Source organism: Dromaius novaehollandiae, chromosome 37 (genome assembly GCF_036370855.1).
Source record: "Dromaius novaehollandiae isolate bDroNov1 chromosome 37, bDroNov1.hap1, whole genome shotgun sequence".
Taxonomy (NCBI): domain Eukaryota; kingdom Metazoa; phylum Chordata; class Aves; order Casuariiformes; family Dromaiidae; genus Dromaius; species Dromaius novaehollandiae.
Genome location: NC_088136.1, coordinates 1 through 26,947, shown reverse-complemented (window position 1 = coordinate 26,947; position 26,947 = coordinate 1). Strand labels below are relative to the sequence as shown.

The 26,947-nt window shown below is 68.0% G+C and overlaps 2 protein-coding genes across 2 annotated transcripts; one reads left to right on the top strand and one right to left on the bottom strand.

Annotated features, from left to right (window-relative positions):
- The first annotated feature begins 1,911 nt into the window (after positions 1 to 1,911).
- ABT1 (activator of basal transcription 1) lies at positions 1,912 to 7,025 on the top strand. The gene is made up of 4 exons (XM_064503409.1): positions 1,912 to 2,975; positions 4,237 to 4,619; positions 5,401 to 5,576; positions 6,006 to 7,025. Exons 2-4 carry the CDS (start codon positions 4,241 to 4,243, stop codon positions 7,023 to 7,025), a joined length of 1,575 nt encoding a protein of 524 aa, XP_064359479.1. The 5' UTR covers positions 1,912 to 2,975; positions 4,237 to 4,240.
- On the bottom strand, positions 6,876 to 26,915 carry LOC135325426 (methyl-CpG-binding domain protein 1-like; the record flags this gene model as incomplete). The annotated part of the gene is given in 17 exon segments (XM_064503489.1): positions 6,876 to 9,515; positions 10,359 to 10,451; positions 10,557 to 10,658; positions 10,744 to 10,959; positions 11,480 to 11,602; positions 13,138 to 13,269; positions 15,474 to 15,626; positions 18,021 to 18,092; positions 18,204 to 18,260; positions 18,361 to 18,411; positions 21,181 to 21,315; positions 22,621 to 22,679; positions 22,682 to 22,763; positions 22,868 to 22,908; positions 24,657 to 24,742; positions 25,472 to 25,824; positions 26,799 to 26,915. Coding segments are annotated over 17 exon segments (2,538 nt in total), but the record flags the coding sequence as incomplete, so codon positions are not given.
- Positions 26,916 to 26,947: the final 32 nt, after the last annotated feature.

Below are 26,947 nucleotides of genomic sequence, written 5' to 3'. Positions count from 1 at the left end.
CTGGGGGTCCCCAGGGCTGTAGGGGGGGATATGGGGCAGGATGGGGGGGCCCTGGTGCTGTGGGGGGGGATATGGGGCAGGATGGGGGGGCCCTGGTGCCATGGGGGGGATATGGTGCAGGATGGGGGGTCCCTGGTGCCATGGGGGGGGATATGGGGCAGGATGGGGGGTCCCTGGTGCTGTGGGGGGGGATATGGGGCAGGATGGGGGGGCCCTGGTGCCATGGGGGGGATGTGGGGCAGGATGGGGGGTCCCTGGTGCTGTGGGGGGGGGATATGGGGCAGGATGGGGGGGCCCTGGTGCCGTGGGGGGGGGATATGGGGCAGGATGGGGGGTCCCTGGTGCCGTGGGGGGGGGATATGGGGCAGGATGGGGGGGCCCTGGGGGTCCCCAACACTGTGGGGGGGCCCTGGGGGTCCCCGACGCCGTGGGGGGGGGACGTGGGGCGGGACGGGGGTGCCCCGGGGGGGCTCACCTGCCCGGCTGGGTGCTGGGTGCTCCCGGACGCCTGGGTCCCTCGGACGCCTGGGTCCCTGGCGGCGCCGGCAGCGAGCGCGGGGGGAAGGGGGGGGGGCCGGGGGGGGCCCCCCTGCTGCTCCAGCTGTGCCCGGCCCCCCTCCCCCTCCCCCTCGGACGCCTGGGCCCTCAGAGCTCTGGGGGGGGGGGAGGGGCAGCCAGGACACCAGGGCCCCCAATGGGGGGGGGGGGCAGCTCCCCATAGAGGGAACTTGGCAGGGGGGGGAGAACAAAGACCCCCCACCCCCCTTGACCCAACTCCCATGATGCTCTGGGCCCCCACGGCAATTAAGCAGCTGTTAATTGGGCGGGGGGGGAGCAGCTGGCGGGGGGGGGCTGGGATTAGGGGCAGCCCTAATCCCCCCCCCCCCAGCTGCCGGATTACGCTTAATCCCGCTGCTCTTCCCCAGCCCCCGCGCAAGGGGCCCAGGCGTCCGGGCCACCAACCCCCCCCCCCCCCAATAGAGCCGGGGGGGCCCAGGCGTCCCCGCGGGGAGGAGAAGGAGGAAGGTGGAGGAAAGAGGGATGGAAAAAGAACAGAGAAAAGAGGAAAAAAATAAAAAATTGAAGCAAAAGACGGGTGAAAAAAAAGGCCGAAAGGGGAAAATTGAGGACAAAACGGCAGCAAAAGAGGAGAAATGAGGCCGGTTGTGTGAAAAACGGCAAAAAAACTGGGGAAAGATTAAAAAAAGGAGAAGAATGCAAAAAAATGGGGGGATAAAAGGAGCGTTGGGGGGAAAAAGGGGGAAAAGAGCTGGGAAGAGGAAAGCTGAGGGTGAAATAGTAACAAAAAAAGAGCTGAGCGCAAAATGGGGCAAAACAGGGCAAAAAAAAATTCAAGAGAACAAAAAAAGGACAAAAAAGGAAGATAAAAGCGACGGTGGAGAAAAAGGGGGCGAAAAGGCAGAGAAAAAGGGGGCGAAAAGGCAGAGAAAAAGGGGGCGAAAAGGCAGAGAAAAAGGGGGCGAAAAGGCAGAGAAAAAGGGGGCGAAAAGGCAGAGAAAAAGGGGGCGAAAAGGCAGAGAAAAAGGGGGCGAAAAGGCAGAGAAAAAGGGGGCGAAAAGGCGGAAGCAGGATTGGGGGAAAACGGTGGAAAAACAGCTCCAAATGAAGAGAAAAACAGAATAAAAGAGCAAAAAAACACCCACGGGAAAAGATTTCATAAAAAAAGAGAAAAATATAGAAAAGACACAGAAAAAAAACCCAAAAGCAGCAGCACTAAGGAAAAAATGGGGCAAAAGCCGTGACAAAAAGCGCTGAAGGGAAAATAATGAAAAAAAAGTTGAAAATGAGAAAACCGAGAGAAAAAACACAGAAAAATGGGGAAAAATAGGAGAAATAACTGAAAAAATGAAAAAAGAGAGGAAAAAAAGGGGGGGAAAGGGATGGTGAGGGAAAAAATGGGAAGAAAAGACTGAAGCAAGGAGAGGTGGGGGCAAAACGGCAAAGACAGGGCTGGGGAACAAAAAACTAAGCCAAAAAATGATAAAAATGATAAAAAAGGATAGAAGGAAGACTGGTGAGAGAAAAACACAGGTAAATGAAGGAAGAAAAGACTGGAAAAAAACAAGTTTTGTGGAAAAAATGGGGAAGAAAGCAGGGGGAAAAGGGACGATGGAAAATGGGCAGACAAAAAACCCTGAAAAACCAAGAACTGAGAGAAAAATTAAAAAATAGAGACAAAAATTAATGGCTAAACACAAAACGAGGCAAAACAGAAAAAATAAAGGTGGGAAAAAAGCACACAAACAAAACAAGGGCAGAAAAAGACCCATGAAAAGAAAAAATCAGAGGCAACAAGCAAGAAAAAAACCCTGGAAAAAAAAGTACTGAGAGAAAAAATAAAGGAAAACAGCCAGAAAAGCTCCAAAGAAATAAAATACCAATAAAAAAATAAAAAAGAACTGAGAAAAAAAGAAATAAATGAAAAAAAACAGGAAAAAAGGGGGGAAAGGAAAACTGAGAAGAAAATGAAAGAGGGACGACGCAGAGAGCAGCACCTGAGGAGAAAATGGCGGCAGGAAGGTAGAAACAAGCAAAACTGAGGTAAAAAAGCAGGGAAAACCACTAAAGAAACAAACCCTGACAGAAAATACCCCTAAAACCGCCCGAAAAACACCCACGCGACGTAAAAACGGGCGGAGAGGACGGGGAAACACGCCCGCCGCGACCGTTAGGACCGTTGAAGCCGTTGACGCCGCCGCGCGCACGCGTTTCCCGCCCAAACGCCGCGGCCACGCCCCCTCCGCCGGGCCCGCCGCGCTCCGGCCACGCCCCCACCGCTCCGGCCACGCCTCCCTCCTCTCCGGCCCCTCAGCGCGCTCCGGCCACGCCCCCTCGATCAGGCCACGCCCCCTCTTCACCAGCGCCTCAGCGCGCTCTGGCCACGCCCCCTCTCGCCGGCCACGCCCCCTCGCGCAGCGCTTGCCGGCGCTTTTACGACAGCGGCGGCCGAGCGGGTGCGTGAGGCGGCGGCGCGGGGCCGGGGGGGACCCGGGGGGGTTTTGGGGGTCCCGGGGGGGGGCAGGAGGGGCCGGGGGGGGCGGGTTAGGGGCCGGAGGGGGTTTTGAGGCCGTTGGGGGGGGATCGGGAGGGTTTTGGGGGCCCCCGGGGGGTGTCAGAGGGCTCGGGGGGGACTTGGGGGGCCCGTGGGGCTCGGGGGGGGCGCTGAGGGGGGTCAGAGGGACTTTGGGGGGGTTTAGGGAGCCCATGGGGGGGCTCTGGGGGGCTTCAGAGGGACTTTGGGGGGGTTTAGGGGGTCCGTGGGGGGTTTGGGGGGGTTCAGAAGGACATTGGGGGGGTTCTGGGGGGGTTCAGAGGGACTTTGGGGGGGGTGAGGGGGTCGGTGGGGTGCTGGGGGGGTCGGAGGGGCTCTGGGGAGCATTGGGGGGACATTCGGAGTTTCCTGGGGGGCTCTAGGGAGTTTTGGGGGGACATTGAAGGTGCTGGGGGGGCTCTGGGGGGGCTTCAGAGCGACATGGGGGAGTTTAGGGGCATTTCAGGGGGGCGTTGGGGGGATTTAGGGGGGCCTGTGGGGTGCCGGGGGGGTCAGAGGGTCTCTGGGAAGTTTTGGGGGGGCTCCAGGAGGATTTGGGGGGGCTCTAGGCAGTCTCGGGGGGGGGCATTGGAGGTACTGGGAGAGCATTGGAGGTGCTGGGGGGGCTCTGGGGGGGCTTCAGAGCGACATGGGGGAGTTTAGGGGCATTTCAGGGGGGCGTTGGGGGGATTTAGGGGGCCTGTGGGGTACCAGGGGGGTCAGAGGGTCTCTGGGAAGTTTTGGGGGGGCTCCAGGAGGGTTTGGGGGGGCTCTAGGCAGTCTCGGGGGGGGCACTGGAGGTACTGGGAGAGCATTGGAGGTGCTGGGGGGGGCTCTAGGGGGTCTTGGGGGGGAAATTAGGGAGCTTGCAGGGTGCTGGGGGGAGTCGGGGGGGTTGGGGGGGAGATTAGGGGCCCTGAGGTGCCGGGGGGGGTCGAGGTGGCTCTTGGGGGGTCTCGGGGGTGTTATTAGGGGCCCTGGGGTGCTGGGGGGGGGTCAGGGGGGGCTCAGGGGAGAGATTAGGGACCCCGGAGTGCTGGGGGGGGTCGGGGGGGTTATTAGGGGGCCCCGAGGTGCTGGGGGGGCTCAGGGGGGCTATTAGGGGTCCCGGGGGGGGTTGGGGGTCTCAGAGCGGCGCGGGGGGGGCATTTGGGGGGGCTCTTGACCCTCCCCCCTCCCCGCAGAGCCATGGCGGCAGCAGAGCGGGAGCCCAGGGGGGAGGAGGAAGAGGAGGAGGAGGAAGAAAAGGAAGAAACAGAGGAAGAAGAAGAGGAGGAAGATGAGGAAGAGGAAGAAGAGGAAACAGAAGATGAAGAAGAGGAAGAAAAAGAGGAAGAAGAGAAGGAAGAAGGGGAAAAGGAGGGGGCCGGCGGCGGGGAGCCCCCGGGGGCCCCGCGGCGGGAGGCCGAGGAGGAGGAGGAGGGCGCCGGGGGCCGGGAGGAAGGCCGGCGGGTGGTGCCCGGCGTGCTCTACCTGGGCCACCTGCCCCCGGGCCTGGGCCCCCGGCACCTGCGGGCCCTGCTGAGCCCCCACGGCGAGCTGGGCCGCATCTTCCTGCAGCCCCTCGGTGAGCCCCCCCCCCACCGCGGGGGGGTCTGGGGGGTCCTGGGGGGCTCCTGGGTGCTGTTGGGGGGGTCCTGGGGGGCTCCTGGGTACCTCTGGGGGCTCCTGGGTGCTGTTGGGGCGGTCCTAGGGGGTTCCGGGTGCCCCTGGGGGGTCCTGGGTGCTGTTGGGGGGGTGCTGGGGGGCTCCTGGGTACCTCTGGGGGCTCCTGGGTGCTGTTGGGGGGGTCCTAGGGGGTTCCGGGTGCCCCTGGGGGGTCCTGGGTGCTGTTGGGGGGGGTCCTGGGGGGCTCCTGGGTGCTGTTGGGGGGTCCTGAGTGTGCCTAGGGGGGTCTTGGGGGGTCCTAGGGGCTCCTGAAGGGTCCTGGGGGGCTCCTGGGTGCCCCTGAGAGGGTCCTGGGTGCTGTTGGGGGCGTCTTGGGGGGCTCTGGGTGCCCCTGTGGGGATCTTGAGGGGTCCTGGGTGCCATTGGGGGGGTCCTGGGGGATTCTGGGGGGTCCTGGGTGCCCCTGGGGGGCTATGGGTGCTGCTGGGGGGGTCCTGGGGGCTTCTGGGTGCTCTTGGGTGGGTCTTGGGGGGCCCTGGGGGGTCCTGGGTGCCATCGGGGGGGTCCTGGGGGGTGCTGGGGGGTCTTGGGTGCCCCTGGGGTCCTGGGTGCCATGGGGGGGGTCCTGGGGGCTCCTGGGTGCCCTTGGGGGGGTCCTGGCTGCCCCTGGGCGCCGTGGGGGGGGTCCCTGGGGTGCTGCGGGCGCCCTAGACCCCCCCCCGTCCCGTCCCCCCCCCCAGGGCACGAGGCGAGGACAAGGAGGAAGAGGAGGCGGCGGGGGCAGCGGCACGGCTGGGCCGAAGGCTGGGTGGAGTTCCGCGACAAGCGGGCGGCCAAGATGGCGGCGCGGGGGCTGCGGGGGGCCCCCCTGGGCGCCCGCCCCCGCCCCCTGCGCCACCTGCGCTGGAGCCTCCAGGTGCGCCCGGACGCCGGGGCCCCCGGGGGGGGGGGGGGGCTCCCGGACGCCTGGGCCCTTTCTATGGGGGCTCCCGGATGCCTGGGCCCTCAATGGGGGGGGTCCCAGATGCCTGCATCCCTTGGGGGGGGGGGTCCCCGGACGCCTGGGCCCTTTATGAGGGGGTCGCCCGGACGCCTGGGCCCTTCCTGTGGGGTCGCCCGGACGCCTGGGCCCCTTGTGGGGGGGTTTATCGGACGCCTGGGCCGTTATTGGGCCTCCTCAGGGTGTCACGAGGCTCCTCGGACGCTTGGGTCCCTTATGGGGGGGGCCCCGGATGCCTGGGTCCCTCCTAGACGCCCTTAGGACACTGTTCTTGGTTTGGGGTTGGGGGGGTGGTGGCGCCCGGACGCCTGGGCCCGCTGACCCCCCGTCCCCCTCCCCCCGCAGTACCTGCCGGGCTTCCGGTGGCCCCACCTGAGCGAGCGGCTGGCGCAGGAGCGGGCGGCGGCGGCGGCGCGGCGCCGGGCCGAGGCGGCGGGGGCCAAGCGCCGGGGGGCCGCCTACGCCCGCAACGCCCAGCGGGGCCGCTGCTTCGCCGCCCGCGACATGGCCGCCGCCAACATGGCCGCCGCCGCCAACATGGCCGCCCCCGACATGGCCGCCGTGGCCCCTAACATGGCCGCTGCTGCGACCTCCAATATGGCTACCTGCAACATGGCTGCCGCATCCTCCAATATGGCTGCCGCATCCTCCAATATGGCTGCTGCCACCTCCAACATGGCCGCCGCCGCGACCTCCAACATGGCCACCCGCAACATGGCTGCCGCATCCTCCAATATGGCTGCCGCATCCTCCAATATGGCTGCCACGACTTCCAACATGGCTGCCGCCGTGACCTCCAACATGGCTACTCACAAGATGGCTGCCACGACCTCCAACATGGCTACTCGCAAGATGGCTGCCGCCACCTCCAACATGGCCGCCACGACCCCCAACATGGCCACTGCCACCCCCAACATGGCCACTGCCACCCCCAACATGGCCGCCGCCACCCCCAACATGGCTGCCTCCATCTCGGACGTGGGCGCCGCCATGTTGGACATGGCCGCCGCCCCCACCCGGCGCCCCTGGGCCTTCGCCCAGCGCCCCACGGAGGCCGAGCGCCGCCGCCGCCACCCCCCCCGGCCCGGCGCCGCCATCTCTTGCGCGGCATCTTCACCGCCTGAGCGCCGCCGCCGGCGGGCCCAGGCGTCCGAGGGGCCCAGGCGTCCGGGTCCCACCCCACCCCGCGGCGGAAAAACAGCCCCGAGAACTGTGTTTTTCTCCTTAAAACTTTTAATACATAAAAAAAATAGTTCCTGGGGGGGCGGAGCCCACTCGCAGTTTCTTCTCTCTTCCGGGGGGCGGAGCTACGGGAGGGGGCGGGGCCGGGGGCGGGGCTATGGCTTCGGCGGCGAATCTCCCTGAAGGCGGCGGCGGCGGGAGGGGAGGGGGAGGAGGGGGCGGGGCCCGGCGCGCAGAGGGGGCGGGGCTCCCCTCGGCCCCGCCCCCTGCAGTGACCCGTTTCTGTGCCCCTCCCTCCCCCCCCAAAAAAACCCAAATTCAAGCTTTTCCCCCCAAAAAAACACCCCAAAAATGAACAAGATCAAGGGGAAGGGCCCTATTGCTCGGTGGGGGGGGGCGGGGCCTGCTTGGCCACGCCCCCTGGTGGGGGCGGGGCGGTGGAAGACAGGAAGGGCAGAGTGCAGGGGCGGGGCTTAAGGGGGCGGTGTCTTAAAGGGGCTGCGCCCCCCTCTGCCTTAAAGGGGCCACGCAGCGGTGGGCCCCCACCTACCTCTACTGGGGGGGTTGTGAACTCTTAAAGGGGCCACCCCATCCTTAAAGGGGCCACGTGCGGGTGGGCCCCACCTACCTCTACTGGGGGGGGTGAGCTCTTAAAGGGGCCACCTCCCACGCCTTAAAGGGGCCACACACACTGGTGGGCCCCACCGTCTCTCTGCATGGGGGGGTGAGCTCTTAAAGGGGCCACCCTCCTTAAAAGGGCCACGCACAGGTGGACCCCCACCTATCTCTACTGGGGGGCGGGGTGGATTCTTAAAGGGGCCACTCCACTATGCCTTAAAGGGGCCAGGCACGGGTGGGCCCCACCTAAACTCTGCGGGGAAGGGGGGGAGGGGAGTGTCCCCTTAAAGGGGCCGCGCAACAGCGGGGGGGGGTTGGGGGGGGTCTTAAAGGGGCCGCACCCCCATTTGGGGTGGGGGGCGGTTCCAGTGTCAAAAATAGAAGCTCTGGGTGGGGGGGGGGGCTGGGGGGCTGCTATGGGGCTGGGTGGGTGGGGGGGGGGGCCCAGGAGCACCCCAAAACCCCCCCCCCGGTCCCTTCCCTAGGGTGACGATATGGGGCTGGGGGGGGCTGCGGGCACCCCCAGCCCCACATTTCCCCCCCCCAGGGCGGCCTTAAAGGGCCAGAGGGCGCCGTGGGCTCCCCCAGCCCCACATATCCCGCTCTAGGGTGGCCTTAAAGGGCCAGAACCTGCCCCCAGACCCCCATGTGCCCCCCCAAGGTGGTCTTAAAGGGCCAGAGGCCGCCCCCGGACCCCCCCAGAAGAGCCTTAAAGGGCCGGAGGGCATCATGGGCACCCCCAGACCCCCATGTGCCCCCCTAGATTGGTCTTAAAGGGCCAGCGCGCACGCCCAGACCCCCCGAGAGCGGCCTTAAAGGGCCAGAGGGCATCATAGACGCCCCCAGACCCCCCCAGAACAGCCTTAAAGGGCCGGAGGGCATCATAGACGCCCCCAGACCCCCCCCCCAGAACAGCCTTAAAGGGCCAGAGGGCATCATGGGCACCCCCAGACCCCCCCTAAAGCGGCCTTAAAGGGCCAGAGGGCATCATAGACGCCCCCAGACCCCCCCCCCCAGAACAGCCTTAAAGGGCCGGAGGGCATCATGGGCACCCCCAGACCCCCCCCAGAACAGCCTTAAAGGGCCGGAGGGCTCCGTGACGCCCGCAGACCCCCCCAGAACAGCCTTAAAGGGCCAGAGGGCATCATAGACCCCCCCAGACCCCCCCAGAACAGCCTTAAAGGGCCGGAGGGCTCCGTGACGCCCCCAGACCCCCCCTAAAGCGGTCTTAAAGGGCCGGAGGGCTCCGTGACGCCCCCAGACCCCCCCTAAAGCGGTCTTAAAGGGCTGGAGGGCTCCGTGACGCCCCCAGACCCCCCCCCCCACCGCCGCGGCGGGCGACCCCCCCGTTACCTGCCCGGTGTTGGGGGGGGGGGGGGTGACGTGACATCACGGGGGTGACGTCGCGGCGGTGACGTCACGGGGCGGCGGCCTGGAGGCGGCAGGGGCGGCAGCAGCCGGCGGGCACGAGGACGTGGCAGGCCGGGGAGGGCTGGCGGGGGGGGCGCCGGGGGGGGCGCCGGGGCAGAGGCGGTAGGCCTCGAGGTCGCAGAGCAGCTCCACCACGTCGTCGACGGAGCGGAGGCGGGCCGGGCGCCGGGCGAAGAGCTCGTGGCCAGCCGGCACCGGCCGCCGCCGCGCCACCACCACGCGGAAGGCCAGGCCGGGGCCCAGCAGCACTACGGTGGCCGCCATGGGCGAGCGGGGGGAGCGCTGCACCAGCCGCACCCCCCCCGCCTCGCCCCCGCCCCCGCCGCCGCCCCGGCCGCCGCCCCCGCCCCCCCGGCCGCCGCCCCCGCCGCCCCGGCCGCCCCCCCGGCCCCCCACCACCGCCCAGTGCGCCGGCAGCGGGATCTCGGCCAGCTCGGCCAAGAAGGCGCCGGGCCACGAGGCGCCGGGGCCCCGGCGGGGGGGCGGTTGGGGCGGCGGGGGGGCACCCAGGGGGGCGACGGGCCCCCCCCCGCCGCCGCCGCGGGGCGGGGGCAGGGGGCGGCGCAGGGGCCCCGGCGGCGGGCGCAGGGCGGCGGCGCCCAGGCTGTAGATCTCCATGATCCGCTGTGCAAAGGGGGGGGAAAGGGGGGGTTAGAAGGGGGGCCCAGGCGTCCGGGGGGGCCTTTGTGAGGGGCCCAGGCGTCCGGGTGGCTCCTAAATTGGGGATCTGGGTGTGTGGGAACCCCCCCACCACCACCACGAGGGGCCCAGGCGTCCGGGACACCCCCAAACCAAGGGCCCAGGTGTCCGAGACCCCCCACGAGGGGCCCAGGCGTCCGGGAGGCCCCCAAACCAAGGGCCCAGGTGTCCGGGGCTCCCCTGACCCCCCCCCCCCCAAAGTGGGACTTGGGTGTTTGGGACCCCCCCCACGAGGGGCCCAGGCGTCCGGGACACCCCCAACCCCCCCAAACTGAGGTCCCAGGCGTCCGAGACCCCCCCACAAGGGGCCCAGGTGTCCGAGACCCCCCCACAAGGAGCCCAGGCGTCCGGATGACCCCCAAACCAAGGGCCCAGGTGTCCGAGACCCCCCCCCACAAGGGGCCCAGGCATCCGGGACACCCCCAAGCCAAGGGCCCAGGCGTCCGGGACACCCCCACGAGGGGCCCAGGCGTCCGGGTGACCCCCAACCCCCCCAGACCGAGGGCCCAGGCATCCGAGACCCCCCCACAAGGGGCCCAGGCGTCCGAGACCCCTCCACGAGGGGCTCAGGTGTCTGAGACCCCCCCAGACCAGGGACCCAGGCGTCCGGGACCCCCCCACGAGGGGCCCAGGCGTCCGGGACACCCCCAACCCCCCCAAACCGAGGGCCCAGGCATCCAAGACCCCCCCCCCAAGGAGCCCAGGTGTCCGAGACCCCCCCACAAGGGGCCCAGGCGTCCGGCCCCCCCCCCCCCGCCCCCAACTCACCACCGGATTCGGCTCTTCCTCCTCCTCCTCCTCCTCCTCCTCCTCGCTCTCATCCAGCACCACCAGCTCGGCGGGGGGCAGCCGGGGGGGCACCTGCGCCGACGCCAAGGGCCCGTCAGAGCCCGGGGAGGGGGGGGCGCGAAGGGCCCAGGCGTCCCCACCCCCGCCGCCGCCCCCCCGGACGCCTGGGCCCCTTACCGGCACGAGGGAGGCGCCGTCGCTGGGCTGGGGCTGCTCCTGCTTGACGCGAGGCGCCGAGGCGATGAGGAGGCCGAGGTCGGACAAGCCGGCGCGGGGGTCCTGCGCGTTTTTTGGGGGGGGGGGCGACGTCAAGAGGGGGCCCAGGCGTCCCGGCGCGCCGCCGCCCGGACGCCTGGGCCCTTACCGGCGCCAAGGGGTGCTCGGCGCTGGGCTCGGGCTGCTCCTGCTTGACGCGAGGCGCCGAGGCGATGAGGAGGCCCAGGTTGGCGAGGGCGGCGCGCGGGTCCTGCGGCGGCGGCGGCTCGGCCGGGAAGGGCCCAGGCGTCCGGGCGAAGGGCCCAGGCGTCCGGGGCAGCGAGCCGGGCGTGCGGCAGCCCCACGGCATGGAGAAGCCGGGGGGCTGGGCAGGGGGAGAGGTGTTGGGGAGGGGCCCAGGCGTCCGGGAGAGGGGCCCAGGTGTCCGGGAAGGGGCCCAGGAATCTCAGAGAGGGCCCAGGCGTCCGGGAAAGGGGCCCATGTGTCTTGGAGAGGGCCCAGGCGTCTGGGAAAAGGGCCCAGGCGTCCGGGAAGGGGGCCCAGGCGTCCGGGAAGGGGGCCCAGGCGTCTGGCGAAGGGGCCCAGGCACCCAGGAAGGGCCCAGGCGTCCGAGAAAGGGGCCCAGGTGCCCGGGAAGGGCCCCAGGAGTCCGGGGAAAGGGGCCCAGGCGTCCGGGGAAAGGGGCCCAGGCGTCCGGGGGGGTGCCGGAGGGAGGCTGGGTGCTGCGCAGGGGCCCAGGCGTCCGGGAAAGGGGCCCAGGCGTCCGAGGGGATGCCGCGCGGGGGCCCAGGCATCCAGGGAAGGAGCCCAGGCGTCCGGGAAAAGGGCCCAGGCGTCCGGGGGGAGAGGGGGGTGCCGCGCGGGGGCCCAGGCGTCCGGCTCACCTGGGGGCGGGGGCGGGGGGCGGGCGCCGGCTCCTCCTTGACGGGCGGCGGGGCCGGGGGCGGGGGGGCGCCCAGCAGCAGCGGGGGGGGCCCCGGCGTCGCCCCCGCCGGACGCTCCTTGTCCTGCGCGAGACGCCCGTCAGCGGGCCCAGGCGTCCGGGAGGGGCCCCGGCGTCCCGGCCGGGCTCCCCCCCCCCCCCAACCAATCCCCCCCCCCGCCACGTCCCTGAGGGGGCCCCGGCGTCCGGGGAAGGGGCCCGAACCCCCCCCCAGTGCCACGGGAGAGGGGCCCAGGCGTCCGGGGAAAGGGCCCAGGCGTCCCAGGAGGGGCCCAGGCGTCCGGGGAAGGGCCCAGGCGTCCGGGAAAAGGGGCCCAGGCGTCCGCCCCCCCCCCACGTTACCTATGGGGAAACTGAGGCACAGGCAAGGCCGGGGGGGGGGCAGAGGGCCCAGGCGTCCCCCCTCCCCCCCCAGGGGCCGTGCCCGGACGCCTGGGCCCCTCGTGGGGGGGGGGATGGGGGCGGGGGGGGGGGTCCGAGACGGCGCAGAGCAGAGCAGCAGAGCAAGCAGAGCGCGGGGGGGGGGGCGGCGGTTTTTGGGGCCGTTTCCCTGCTTTTGGGGGGTTTCGGGCGGGGGGGGGACCTCATTTTGGGGGCGTTTCTCCCTTTTTGGTGAGTTTCCTCTAGAAACAGCCAATTTTTAATGGTTTTTTTGGGGGGGCAGCTCGTTTTGGGGCGGTTTTCTCCTTTTTGCGCAATCCTATTTTGGGGGAAGACGCTCGTTTTTGAGGACCCCATTTTGGGGTGAAACCCTGGGGTTTTGGGGGCCTGGGGGCGGGGATTCCCCATGCTTTGGGGTGAATCCCCAGGATTTTAGGATCTGGGGGGGGAATCCCCACATTTTGGGGTGAATCCCCAGGATTTTAGGGTTTGGGGGGGGAATCTCCACCTTTTGGGGGGAAATCCCCAGGATTTTGGGGCAAATCTCTGGGATTTTGGGGTCTGGGAAGGGGAATTCCCCATGTTTCAGGGTAAAACCCCAGGATTTTGGGGTCTAGAAAGGGGAATTGCCACATTTTGGGGCAAAAACCCAGGATTTGGGGGTCTAGGAAGGGGAATTGCCACATTTTGGGGCAAAACCCCAGGATTTTGGGGTCTGGGAGAGGAATTCCCCACGTTTTGGGGGGGGGAATCCCCACATTTTGGGGCAAAACCCCAGGATTTTAGGGCCGGGGGGGGAAATCTCCATATTTTGGGGGAAATCCCCAGGATTTTGGTGTCTGGGGGGGGAGAATTCCCCACATTTTGGGGAAAACCCCTGGGATTTGGGGGTCTGGGGGGGGGAATTGCCACATTTTTGGGGCAAACCCCAGGATTTTGGGGTCTGGGAGAGGAATTCCCCACATTCTGGGGCAAAAACCCAGGATTTTAGGGTCTGGGGGGGAGAATCTCCATATTTTGGGGGAAATCCCCAGGATTTTGGTGTCTGGGGGGGGGAGAATTCCCCACATTTTGGGGAAAACCCCTGGGATTTGGGGGGTCTAGGGGGGAGAATTCCCCACATTTTTGGGGCAAAACCCCAGGATTTTGGGGCCTGGGGGGGGTGGGGAATCCCCCACATTTTTGGGGCGAAACCCCGGGGTTTTGGGGGGCAGTTACCTGGGGGGGGGCGGCGGGGGGGAGGTGGCGGCGGCCGCGGGCGCCGAAGGCCGCGCTCCTCCTCCTCCTCCTCCTGCGGGGCCGCCGGGGGGGCCCCCCCTCGGCCCCCCCCGCCGCCGGCAGCAGCCGCCTCTGCACCAGGAGGGAGAGACACGCTCAGCGCCCGCCCCCCCCCCCCGGCACACGCCAAGCACACGCCAAGAGCACGCCAAGGACACGCTAAGCGGGCGCGCGCGCACACGCTAACGACACGCTAAGCAAGCGGAGAGACATGGCGCGTGGCTCACGGACACGCTAAGGGGCGCGTGGACACGCTAAGAGGCACGTGGACATGCTAAAGACACGCTAAGTGGGCAGGCAGACACGCTAAGGGGCACTTGGACATGCTAAGGGGGACACCAACACGCTAAAGACACGCTACGAGCCACAGGGACATGCTACGAGCCACAGGGACACGCTAAGGACACGCTAAGGGGCACACAGACACGCTAAGGGGCACATGGACACGCTAAGGACATGCTAAGTGGGCATATGGACACGCTAAGGACACGCTAAGAGGCATGCAGGGGTGCACAGACACGCTAAGGGGCACATGGACACACTAAGGACATGCTACGGGGGACACTGACATGCTAAGGACACGCTAAGAGCCACAGGGACACGCTAAGGGGCACACAGACACACTAAGGGGCACACAGACACACTAAGGACATGCTAAGTGGACATACAGACACGCTAAGGACACGCTAAGAGGCGTGTGGGGTGCACAGACACGCTAAGGGGCACATGGACACGCTAAGAACACGCTAAGGGCCACACAGACATGCTAAGGACACGGTAAGTAACACACGGACACACTAAGGACACGCTAAGCAGGCACACAGACACGCTAAGAGGCATGCGGACATGCTAAGGGTTGCAGACACGCTAAGGACACGCTAAGCAGGCACATGGACAGGCTAAGGGGCACATAGACACGCTACGGACACGCTAAAGGCCACATAGACACTGCAAGCACATGCTTAGCAGGCATGCTGACGCACTACATGGCACAGACATGCTAAGGACACGCTAAAGACATGCTATACAAGCACACAGACATACTAAGCAGCACACAGACACGCTAAGGAGCCGCCAGACACGCTAAGGACATGCTAAGGTGCACGTGGACACGCTAAGAGGCACAAAGACACGCTAAAGACATGCTAAGCAAGCACACGGACATGCTAAGGGGCACGTGGACACACTAAGGACGCATCAAGAAGCACATGGACATGCTAAGGACACGCTAAGCAAGCACAGACACGTCAAGACACACATGGACACGCTAAGAACATCCTAAGTGCCACATAGACACGCTAAAGAGATGCCAAGCGAGCATGTGGACACGGCAAGGGGCACACGGACACGCGAAGGAGGCACATGAACATGCTAAGGGGCACACGGACACATCAAGGACACGCTAAGGGGCACACAGACACGCTAAGGGACAGAGGAACACGGCCCAGACACGCTAAGGACACGCTAAGCAGGCAGGCGGACACGGAGGGACATGCCATGACACGGGACAGACGCCGCAGAGAGGCAGCCGTGCACGGACCCCGCCCGCGGCGGGCCCAGGCGTCCGGGAAAGGGCCCAGGCGTCCGGGGAAAGGGCCCAGGCGTCCGGGGAAAGGGCCCAGGCGTCCGGGGAGCCCCAAATTCCCACGTGGGGGAATGGAGAAAGGGCCCAGGCGTCCGGGAAAGGGCCCAGGCGTCCGGGTCCTCGCCAGCTCCTCACATTAAGGAACAGAGAAAGGGCCCAGGCGTCCGGGCAAAGGGCCCAGGCGTCCGGAAAAGGGGCCCAGGCGTCCGGGTCCCCCGCCGGCTCCTTGTGTTAAGCAACAGAGAAGGGGCCCAGGCGTCCGGGGAGCCCCAAATTCCCATGTGGGGGAACAGGAGAGGGGCCCAGGCGTCCGGGCTGGGGGGACCCAGGTGTCCAGGGACCCCCAAACCCTGACACGAACACGGCAGGAGGGGCCCAGCCGTCCGGGCACCCCCAACCCCGCCGAAACACGACAGGGGGGGCCCAGGCGTCCGAGAAAAGGGGGCCCAGGCGTCCGGGCAGCCCCAAATTCCCACGTGGGGGAACAGGAGAGCGGCCCAGGCGTCCGGGAAAGGGGGCCCAGGCGTCCTGGCAGCCCTTAAGGGCCCGTTTTGGGGGGGGGTGGGGGGCCTTGCCTCGTGCGTGCCTCAGTTTCCCCGGGGAGCAGCTCCCGGGCGCCGGGGCGGGGGGGAACCAAAGGGGGGAGGAAGAGGAGGGTGATGGGGGGGGGGGCGAGGGGGGGGGCACCCACCATGGCGAAGCGCAGGCACTGCCTCCAGCGGCACTTCTGGCGCTTGAGGTTCTGGCCGCCGAACTTGGGCTTGTCGCGGCAGAAGTCGCAGCGGCCGCAGTCGCCCTTGCGCACGCAGGCCTCGCACTCGCCGCACCTCCGGCTCCGGCGGCTCTGGGCGCAGCGCTGCTGCCGTCGGCGTCCCCCACCACCCCCAAACCCCCCCCCCGACGCGGCCCCCGCCCCCGCAGAGACGCTCAGCTGCATCTCTCAGCCGCTGCGCGCCTCTTAGCAACGCTATGGTACCCCTCTCACCCTCCTGCATGCATTAGCCTGCCCCCCTATTGGGAGTAATACGGTAGCCGCGCGGCTATTAGGAGCATTAGGGCTCCCTGCCACCCCTGCTGCGCGCCTCTTAGCAATGTTACGGTACCCCTGCCACCTCCCTGCATGCATTACCCTACTCTCCTATTGGGAGTAATATGGTAGCTGCGTGGCTATTAGGGGTATTAGGACTCCCTGCCACCCCTCTGTGTGTCTCTTAGCAACATTACGGTACCCCTGCCACCTCCCTGCATGCATTACCCCAACCCCCTATTTGGAGTAATACGGTAGTTGTGCACCTATTAGGGGCATTAGGGCTCCCTGCCACCCCCCTGTGCATCTCTTAACAATGTTACGGTACCCCCCCTCATGCATTACCCTACCCCCCTATTAGGAGTAATATGGTAGCTGCATGCCTATTAGGTGCATTGCAGGCAGTGCGTGGCTATTACATGCATTAGGGCTCCCTACTGCCCACACACACACAGTGGGGGGGGAGGGGGAGCTACCGTAAAGCATGTAATACACGTGGCTGCCCCTACAGAGCGTGCGCATGCAGTGATGGCTCCCCTTGGGGCATTACGGTGCTCAAGCAAAGCTATCGAGCCCCCTACAGAACCTGGGAACCACTACTAGGTGCATTACGGCACCCAACAAGCACTCAGTACCCTGGGGACCACTATTAAGCACATTATGGTACCCCAAAGACCAACAGACACTATCCTACTCCATGGAGCAGCTATTAGGCCCATTACGGTACCCCGCAGAGCAGCTCTTAGGACTGTTACAGGACCTGCTGAGCAGCTTTTAGGTGTATTACAGTACCAGTGTTCTATTGAGCAGCCTTTAGCTGCATTACAGTACCAAGGTACCTGCTGAGTGGCTTTTAGGGGCACTACGGCACTGCTGAGCAGTTCTTAAACCCATTACGGTAGTTACCCTCTGAGCAGCTCTTAGGCACATTACTGTACCCAAATACCCACTGCGCAGCTCTTAGGCATCTTACGCCACCACTGAGCAGCTCTTAGGCCCATTACAGTACAAAATAGTCACTGAGCAGCTCTTAAGCCCATTATGGCACCCACTGACGGCACCTACTGAGCAGCTCTCGGCCCATTACGGTGCCAGCTTCTTGCTGCGCGGCTCTTAGGCCCACTACGGTACCCAGTTACACAGTGCATGGCTCTTAAGTACTATACGGCCCCACTGCGCGGCTCTTAGGACTGTTACGGTACCAGCTCCCCATTGAGCAGCTCTTAGATGCACTACGGCCCCACTGCATGGCTCTTAGGGGCGCTATGGTACTGCCTCCCTGCTGCACAGCTCTTAGGCGCATTACAGCCCGGCTGCGCGCCTCTTAGACCCATTACGGCCCTGGCTCCCTACTGCACAGCTCTTAGGCACATTAGGGCCTTTCTGCGCGGCTCTTAGACCCAGTGCGGCCCTGCTGTGCAGCTCTTAGAGGTGCTACGGTACTGGCTCCCCACTACACAGCTCTTAGGCGCCCTACGGTACTGTCTGCCTATGCAGCTTTTAGGGGCGCTACGGTACTTCCTCCCCCCTGCGCGGCTCTTAAGCACGTTACGGCTTTGCTATGCAGCTCTTAGGCGCGTTACGGCCCTGGCTCCCCCCTGCGCGGCTCTTAGGCGCATTATGGCCCCCCTGCACAGCTCTTAGGCGCCCTACAGTCCTGGCTCCCCTCTGTACAGCTCTTAGGCGCGTTACGGTACTGGCTCCCTACTGCACAGCTCTTAGGCGCGTTGTGGCTCCACTGTGCGGCTCTTAGGTGCCCTATGGTACTGCCTCCCCCCGGCCCGGCTCTTAGGTGCCCTACAGTACTGCCTCCCCCCTGCAAGGCTCTTAGGTGCCCTACGGTACTGCCTCCCCCCTGCGCCCCTGCGTGGCTCTTAGGGGCGTTATGGCCCCGCCTCCCCCCTGCACGGCTCTTAGGGGCGTTACGGCCCCACTGCGCAGCTCTTAGGTGCCCTACGGCCCCGGCTCCCCCCTGCGCGGCTCTTAGGTGCCCCACGGTGCTTCCTCCCCGCTGCGCGGCTCTTAGGGGCGTTACGGCCCTCCTGCGCGGCTCTTAGGCGCATTATGGCCCCCCCCGCGTGGCTCTTAGGGGCGTTATGGCCCCGCCTCCCCCCTGCGCGGCTCTTAGGGGCGTTACGGCCCCGCCTCCCCGCTGCGCGGCTCTTAGGGGCGCTACGGCGGGGCCCCGGCGTCCCCCCCCCCGGCACTCACCACGCCCCCCCGGGCCCCCGGGTGCTTCGGCGGCCGCCCCGGCTTCTTCTTCTCCTTCCCCTTCAGCTGCTTCTACACGGGGGGGGGGGGACAGGGGGCGGGGTCAGGGGGCGGGGCTTCCCTAGGCCCCGCCCCCCCATGGGGGGGGGCCCAGGCGTCCGGGTTGGGGGGGAGGGGGCTCACCCTGTGCCTGGGGGCGGCGGCGGCGCCGGGGTCCCGCTCCAAGGGCGGCTTCCATTTCTGAAGGGGGGGGGGGGGGGACACAGGGGGGTGAGGGGGGGCCCAGGCGTCCGGGGGGGCCCAGGCGTCCGGGGGGGGGCGGGGGGGGGGGGACACTCACCACCGTCAGCTTGCGGGGGCCGTAGCTCGGCTTCTTGGCCACCACCGACCTCTGCGGGGACAACGGGGGGGGGGGGGTCAGGGGGACATTGGGGACATTGGGGGGGCGCTGGGGACGTCGGGGGGGTCAGAGGGGACGTGGGGACATTGGGGGGGTCAGGGGGACATTGGGGACATTGGGGGGGCGCTGGGGACGTCGGGGGGGTCAGAGGGGACGTGGGGACATTGGGGGGGTCAGGGGGACATTGGGGACATTGGGGGGGCGCTGGGGACGTCGGGGGGGTCAGAGGGGACGTGGGGACATTGGGGGGGGTCAGGGGGACATTGGGGACATCGGGGGGGTGCTGGGGACACCGGGGGGGGTCAGGGGGGACATGAGGACATTGGGGGGGTGCTGGGGACACCAGGGGGGGGTCAGGGGGACATTGGGGACATTGGGGGGGCCCTGGGGACACCGGGGGGGGCCATAGTGACACGGGGGGGGGACACAGGGGCCCTGGGGACACCGGGGGGGGCCATAGTGACACAGGGGGGCCCATAGGGACACTGGGGACACTGGGGGGGGGGACCGTAGCGACACGGGGGGGGGACACGGGGGCCCTGGGGACACTGGGGGGGCCCTGGGGACACCGGGGGGGGCCTGTAGGGACCTTGGGGGGGTCCCAGGAGGCCACGGGGGCCCTGGGGAGCCGCGTGGGGCCCCGGGAACCCACACGGGACCCGTGGGGGTGACACACACGTGACGGGGACACGCCAAGGACATGCCAAGGACACGCAGGGGACACGCAGGGGACATGGGGACACCGGGGGGGGGGTCCCAGGAGGCCACGGGGGCCCAGGGGAGCCACGTGGGGCCCCAGGGACCCATATGGGACCCGTGGGGGTGACACACGCGTGACGGGGACACGCCAAGGACACGCAGGGGACACGGGGGGACCCTGGGGACACGCTGGGGACATGGGGACACCGGGGGGGGGTCCCAGGAGGCCACGGGGGCCCTGGGGAGCCGCGTGGGGCCCCGGGAACCCACACGGGACCCGTGGGGGTGACACACGCGTGACGGGGACACGCCAAGGACACGCCGGGGACACGCCGGGGACACGCCGGGGACACACGGGGGACACACGGGGGACACACGGGGGGGGTCCCAGGAGGCCACGGGGGCCCAGGGGAGCCGCGTGGGGCCCCAGGGACCCATATGGGACCCGTGGGGGTGACACACGCGTGACGGGGACATGCCAAGGACACGCCGGGGACACGGGGGGACCCTGGGGATACGCTGGGGACATGGGGACACCGGGGGGGGGTCCCAGGAGGCCACGGGGGCCCTGGGGAGCCGCGTGGGGCCCCGGGAACCCACATGGGGACCCGTGGGGGTGACACACTCGTGACGGGGACACGCCAAGGACACGCAGGGGACACGGGGGGACCCTGGGGACACGTTGGGGACATGGGGACACCGGGGGGGGGGATCCCAGGAGGCCACGGGGGAGCCACACAGCCCCGTGGGGCCCCGGGAACCCACATGGGGACCCGTGGGGGTGACACACGCGTGACGGGGACACGCCGAGGACACGCCAAGGACACACGGGGACCCTGGGGACACGCTGGGGACATGGGGACACTGGGGGGGGGTCCCAGGAGGCCACGGGGGCCCTGGGGAGCCGCGTGGGGCCCCAGGGACCCATATGGGACCCGTGGGGGTGACACACGCGTGACAGGGACACGCCAAGGACACGCAGGGGAGACGCCAAGGACACGCAGGGGACACGCAGGGGACATGGGGACACCGGGGGGGGTCCCAGGAGGCCACGGGGGAGCCACACAGCCCCGTGGGGCCCCGGGAACCCACATGGGGACCCATGGGGGTGACACACGCGTGACGGGGACACGCCAAGGACAGGCCAAGGACACGCTGGGGACATGGGGACACCGGGGGGGGTCCCAGGAGGCCACGGGGGAGCCACACAGCCCCGTGGGGCCCCGGGAACCCACATGGGGACCCATGGGGGTGACACACGCGTGACGGGGACACGCCAAGGACAGGCCAAGGACACGCTGGGGACATGGGGACACCGGGGGGGATCCCAGGAGGCCACGGGGGAGCCACACAGCCCCGTGGGGCCCCGGGAACCCACATGGGGACCCATGGGGGTGACACACGCGTGACGGGGACACGCCAAGGACAGGCCAAGGACACGCTGGGGACATGGGGACACCGGGGGGGGTCCCAGGAGGCCACAGGGGAGCCACACAGCCCCATGGGGCCCCGGGAACCCACATGGGGACCCGTGGGGGTGACACACGCATGACGGAGACACGCCAAGGACACGCCGGGGACACGCTGGGGACATGGGGACACCGGGGGGGGGATCCCAGGAGGCCACGGGGGCCCTGGGGAGCCGCGTGGGGCCCCGGGAACCCACACGGGACCCGTGGGGGTGACACACGCGTGACGGGGACACGCCAAGGACACGTGGGGGACACGCGGGGGACATGGGGACACCGGGGGGGGGTCCCAGGAGGCCACAGGGGAGTCACACAGCCCTGTGGGGCCCCGGGAACCCACATGGGGACCCGTGGGGGTGACACGCGTGACGGGGACACGCCAAGGACACGCTGGGGACACGGGGGGACACGCAGGGGACATGGGGACACCGGGGGGGGGTCCCAGGAGGCCACGGGGGAGCCACACAGCCCTGTGGGGCCCCGGGAACCCACATGGGGACCCGTGGGGGTGACACACGCGTGACGGGGACACGCCAAGGACACGCAGGGGACACGTTGGGGACACGCGGGGGACACGCGGGGGACACGTCACCTTGCGGCGCAGGCAGCGGCGGCGCAGGCAGCGCCACTGGCGCTTGAGGCCCGGCTTGAGGCGGCGCAGGCAGATGCAGCAGGTCCCGCAGTCCTCCGTGGCCTGGCAGCCCTGGCAGGCGCCGCAGCCCAGCGCCTGCACGCGTGTTAGCACGTGTCGACACGCCTCCGCACGCGTGTTAGCACGTGTCGACACGCCTCCGCACGCGCGGGGGGGGCCATGACGCGTGCCGACACGCGCCAACGTGCGTCAGCACGGGCCGCCCTGGGCACCTGGGCCGGGCAGCGCTGGGCCGACACGCATCCACACGCCTCGACACGCATCCACACGCCTCGACACGCGTGCACGTGCCCCGACACGCCCTGACACGCGTCCGCACGGGACCCCGGGGGGGGGGGGAGCAGGGCATGCTGGGAGCCGCGGTGGCCCCGCGCACGCGACGACACGCCACAACACGCCGGGAGGGGGACGGCGGCCGTGTTGCCGCCACGGGGGTGACAATGGCCACCGAGAAGTGACGTCAGCAACGGCAGTGACCGCGACAGGGTGACAACAGCCGTGGGGAGCTGACAAAGGCCATAAAGGGGTGACAACAGCTGCCACGGGGTGACAACGGCACCTGTGATGTGGTAACAACCACGTCACGGCCACGGGGGTGACGCCAATGGCGGTGACAACAGGCTGGGGGAGGTGACAAAGGCCACCGACAGGTGACAACAGCCACCAGGGGGTGACAACAGCCATCGAGGGGTGCTGATGCCAACGGCAGCGACTGTGCCGTGGTGACAACCGCCCAGGGGAGGTGACAACGGGCACCAGGGGGGTGACAACAGCCGCACAGAGATGACAGCAGCGGCCCAGGGGACACTGACACCAATGGCAGTGACCGTGCCATGGTGACAACAGCCACAGGGAGGTGACAACGGGCACCAGGGGGGTGACAACAGCCGCAGAGATGACAACAGCGGCCCAGGGGACACTGACGCCAATGGCAGTGACCGTGCCATGGTGACGACCGCCCAGGGGAGGTGACAGAGCGTGTCAGGAGGGTGACAACAGGCGCAGGGAGCTGACAACAGCCGCACAGAGCTGACAACAGCCATGTGGGGCACACTGAGGCCAACGGCAATGACTGCGCCACGGCGACAACCACCCGGGGAGCTGACAACAGGCCTCAGAGGAGTGACAACAGCCGCGGTAAGGTGACAGAGACCACCAGGAGGGTGACAACCGCTGCGGGGGGTGACAACAGCCGCAGGGGGGTGACAACAGCCGCAGGGGGGTGCTGGCAGCAGCCCGGGGGAGCACCGACGCCAACGGCAGCGACCGCCCCGCGGCGCCGACGCCCCGGGGGGGTGACAGAAGGCGCCGGGAGGGCGACAACCGCCGCGGTGGGGGTGACAACAGGCGGGGAACGGTGACAAAGGGGGGGGGCGGTACCTTCTTGACGATGCGGAGGCAGCGGCGCAGCAGGCACTTGGGGGCGGGGGCCCGGGCGGGCGGCGGGCGCGCAGGGCGCAGGCGCTGCAGATGCCGCAGTCCTCGGCGATGCGGCACGCCTGGCAGGCGCCGCAGCCCACCCGCTGTTTGGGGGGGGGGGGGGGCGTCAGCGGGGGGGCCCAGGCGTCCGGGAGCGGGCCCAGGCGTCCGGGAGCGGGCCCAGGCGTCCGGGAAAGGGGCCCAGTACCTTATAGAACCGCTGCTCCCGGTTGAAGTCTCGTCTCTGAGCTGTGGGGGGGGGAAAAATGGGGGGGGTCAGGGTGGGGGGCACCCTGAGCCCCCCCCCAAGGAGGAAGAGGGAGGAAGAGGGAGGAAGAGGGAGGAAGAGGGAGGAAGAGGGAGGAAGAGGGAGGAAGAGGGAGGAAGAGGGAGGAAGAGGGAGGAAGAGGGAGGAAGAGGGAGGAAGAGGGAGGAAGAGGGAGGAAGAGGGAGGAAGAGGGAGGAAGAGGGAGGAAGAGGGAGGAAGAGGGAGGTTTCTGGGACCCCAATGAAGACGAGGAGGAGGAGGAAGGCTCCCAGGCCCCCCCCGAGAAGGAGGAGGAGGAAGAGCAGAGTGAGGAAGGCTCCCAGGGCCCCCCCTGAGGAGGAAGAAGAGAAGGAGGAGGGGGAGGAAGGCTCCTGGGACCCCCCCGAGGAGCAGGAGGAGGAGCAGGGCGACAAGCAGAGTGAGGAAGGCTCCTGGGACCCCCCAAGGATGAGGAGGAAGGAGGAGGAGGAGGAGGAGGAGAGTGGGGGGGAAGGAAGGCCCCCAAGACTCCCCTGAGGAGGAGGAGGAGAGCAAGCAAAAGGAGGAAGGCTCCCAGGACTCCCCTGAGCAAGAGGAAGCAAAGGAGGGGAAGAGGAAGAAGAGGAGAGAAAGGAAAGGAGGAGGAAGAAGGAAGGGGCGGGGGGGGAGAAAGGCTCCCGGGACCCCCCTCAAGCGGGAGAGGAGAAGGAGGAGAAGAGGAGCATGACGAAGGCTCCTGGGACCTCCTGTGAGGAAGAGGAGAAGGAGGAAGAGGAGGAGTATGAGAAAGGCTCCTGGGACCCCCTGTGAGGAAGGGGAGGAAGGGGAGGAGGAAGAGGAGCAGAGGAAGGCAGCTGCCGGGACCTCGTGAGGAGGATGAGGAGGAAGGAGGAGGAGCAAGGCTCCCAGGACCCCCTAAGCAGGAGGAGGAAGAGGAGGAGGTGGGAGAAAGAAGGCAGCTCTCAGGACCCCCCGAGAAGGAGGAAGAGGAGGGCGAAGAGGAGGACGAAGGCTCCCGGGACCCCCCAAGAAGGGAGGAAGAAGAGGAGAAGGAGAGGGGGAGGAGGAAGGTAGCTCCCAGGACCCCCCTGAAGAGAAAAAGGAGGAGGAGGAGGAGGAAGAGGAGAAAGGCGGGAGGAAAGCAGCTCCAGGACCCCCCGAGGAGGACGAAGAGGAGGAGGAAGAAAAAGAAGGGGGGGGAGAAGGCAGGCAGCTCCCAGGACCCCCGAGGAGGAGGAGGAAGAGGAGAAGGGTGGAGGAAGGCAGTTCCAAGACCCCCCGAGGACGAGGAAGAGGAAGAAGAAAAGGAAGAGGAGAAACAGAAAGGGGGAGAAGGAAGGCAGCTCCCAGGATTCCCCAAGGAGGAGGAGGAGGATGAGAAAGGCGGGGAGGAAGGCAGCTCCAGGACCCCCCGAGGAGGAGGAAGAGGAGGAGGAAGAGGAGGAGGAAGAGGAGAAAGAGAAAGAAGTGGGGGGGAGAAAGAAGGCAGCTCCCAGGACTCCCCAAGGAGGAGGAGGATGAGAAAGGGGGGGACGAAGGCAGCTCCGGGACCCCCGAGGAGGAAGGGAGGAAGAGGAGGAGGAAGAGGAGGAGGAGAAAGAAGGGGGGGGAGAAGGAAGGCAGCTCCCAGGACTCCCCAAGGACGAGGGAGGAGGGGGGGGGGAGGAAGGCAGCTCCGGGACCCCCCGAGGAGGAGGAGGAGGAGGAGGAGGAGGAGGAGGAGGAGGACGGGGGGAGGAAGGCTCCTCACCGCGGCAGTCGGGGCAGAGCCAGCGGCAGCGGCGCTGGCTGGGCAGCGTCACCCCGGGGAAGAGGCTCTGGCAGCTGGCGCAGCACCTGCGGCACCCACCGCCGTCCGGCACCCCCCGCGGGGGCCCAGGAGTCCGGGCAGCGCCCCCCCGACCCCCCCAGCGGGGCCCAGGCGTCCGGGACTACCCCCCCGACCCCCCCAGCGGGGCCCAGGCGTCCGGGACCCCCCCCAAAGGGACCCACAAGGGGCCCAGGTGTCCAGGACCCCCCCCCACCTGGGGCCCAGGCGTCCGGAAACCCCCCTTCCCCCCCCCACAGGGGCCCAGGCGTCTGGGACCCCCCCAAAGGGGCCCAGGCGTCCGGGAACCCCCCCACAAAGGGCCCAGGTGTCCAGGAACCCCCCCTTTCCTCCCCCCAAAGGGGCCCAGGCATCCGGGACACCCCCCACGAGGGGCCCAGGCGTCCAGGAACCCCCCCTTCCCCCCTCCCAAAGAGACCCAGACATCTGGGACCCCCCCACGAGGGGCCCAGGCATCCGGGACCCCCCCTGCCCCCCCCAACAAGGGACCCAGGTGTCCAGGGCCCCCCCACAAGGGGCCCAGGCGTCCAAGAACCCCCCCAAAGGGACCCAGACGCCCCCCCCCAAGGGGCCCAGGCATCTAGGACCCCCCCACACACAGCTCCCAGGTACCCCCACCCCCTCCACGAGGGGCCCAGGCGTCCGGGACCCCCCCCAATGCCTCCCAGGTACCCCCCACCCCCCCCCACGAGGGGCCCAGGCGTCCGGGGCCCCCCCCCCCCCGCGCCCGCACTCACGCCACCACGCTGTCCTGGGGGGGCTCCGGGGGGGGCCGCTTGCGGGTGCGCCGGGTGGGGGCGGCGGAGGGGGGGGAGGGCGGAGGAGGGGGAGGGGGAGGAGGAGTAGGAGGGGGCGGGGCCAGGGCCGCAGGGGGCGGGGCCGGGGAGCCGGGGGGGGCGGGGCCGGGGGAGGGCGGGGGCGAAGGAGGGGGCGGAGGCTCCGCTGCAGCCGCCTCCGGGAGGGGGGGGCAGGGGGAGGGAGGGGGCGGGGCGCCCCCGTCCCCTGGCCCCGCCCCCTCGGGCGCTGGCTCCGCCCCCAGGGCCGCCGGGGGGGGCGCCGGGGGGGGGCGCCACTTGGGGCCCTTCCTGGCCTGGAGAGGGGGGAAAAGAGACAAATTTTAGGGGGGGGGGAAGACATTTTGGGGACCCCCCCCAATTTTGGGGACCACCACTGGCCCCGCCCACTTTAAGCCACGCCCCCAGCCCCCGTTTTAGCCCCTCCCTCCATTTTGGGACCAGCCCCCAGCCTCCATTTCACCCCCCCAGCCCCATTTCAGCCCCCCCCCCCCATTTTGGGACTCCATCCTCTGTTTTGGGCCCCCCCAGCCCCCATTTTAGCCCCCACCACCATTTTGAGGACCCCTGAAGACCCCCCCTCCATCTTGCCCCCCCCAGCCTCCATTTTAGCCCCCACCACCACCATTTTGGGGCCCCCTGAAGACCCCCCTCCCTCCATTTTGGGCCCCCCCCAGCCTCCATTTTAAGTCCCCCCCCATTTTGGGGACCCCCCCCCCTCCATTTTGCCCCCCCCAAGCCCCCATTTTGGGGACAACCCTTTCCATTTTGGGCCCCCCCCAGCCTCCATTTTAGGTCCCCCCAATTTGGGGTCCCCCCCCAGCCACCATTTTCGCCCCCCCCCCTACATTTTGGACCCCCCCAGCCTCCATTTTAGATCCCCCCCATTTTAGGCCCCCCCCAGCCACCATTTTAGCCCCCCCCCATTTTGGGGAGCCCCCCCTCCATTTTGGGCCCCCCCAAGCCTCCATTTTAGGCCCCCCCCCCATTTCAAGGACCTTCCTCCACCTTGGGGCCCCCCCTTCCATTTCAGGCCCCCCCCAGCCCCCCCCCCAAAACCTCAGGGCACCCCCCACATTTCGGGGGGGGCCCTTTTGCCCCCCCCACCCCCCCACTCACTGTCTCCCCCCTCCCCATTTCATGGCATCCTCCATTTTGGGGAGGCCCCACGGGGTCGGGGGAGGCCCCATGGGGTCGGGGGGGGTCAGGGGTTTTGGGGGGGGGGTTGGGGGGGTCCCGGGGGGGTTCAGGGCCCCCCCCCCCCGCCCACCTTGGGGGCGCCGGGGCGCTCGAGGCCGTGCTTGAAGTCGAAGTTGCCGAGGTCGCGGCCCGGCCCCAAGAAGCGGCTCAGCTCGATCTTGCTGCGGAACTTCTCCCCCGTGGGGCTGCGGGGCGGGGGGGGGGGTGTCGACTGGGGGG

What these genes read in the sequence shown, in the direction of transcription:
- ABT1 (XM_064503409.1), top strand. Translation starts at nt 4,241, where the DNA reads ATGGCGGCAGCAGAGCGGGAGCCCAGGGGGGAGGAGGAAGAGGAGGAG. An exon ending in CATCTTCCTGCAGCCCCTCG is followed by an intron (nt 4,620 to 5,400) that starts GTGAGCCCCCCC and finishes CCCCCCCCCCAG; the next exon opens with GGCACGAGGCGAGGACAAGG. An exon ending in ACCTGCGCTGGAGCCTCCAG is followed by an intron (nt 5,577 to 6,005) that starts GTGCGCCCGGAC and finishes CTCCCCCCGCAG; the next exon opens with TACCTGCCGGGCTTCCGGTG.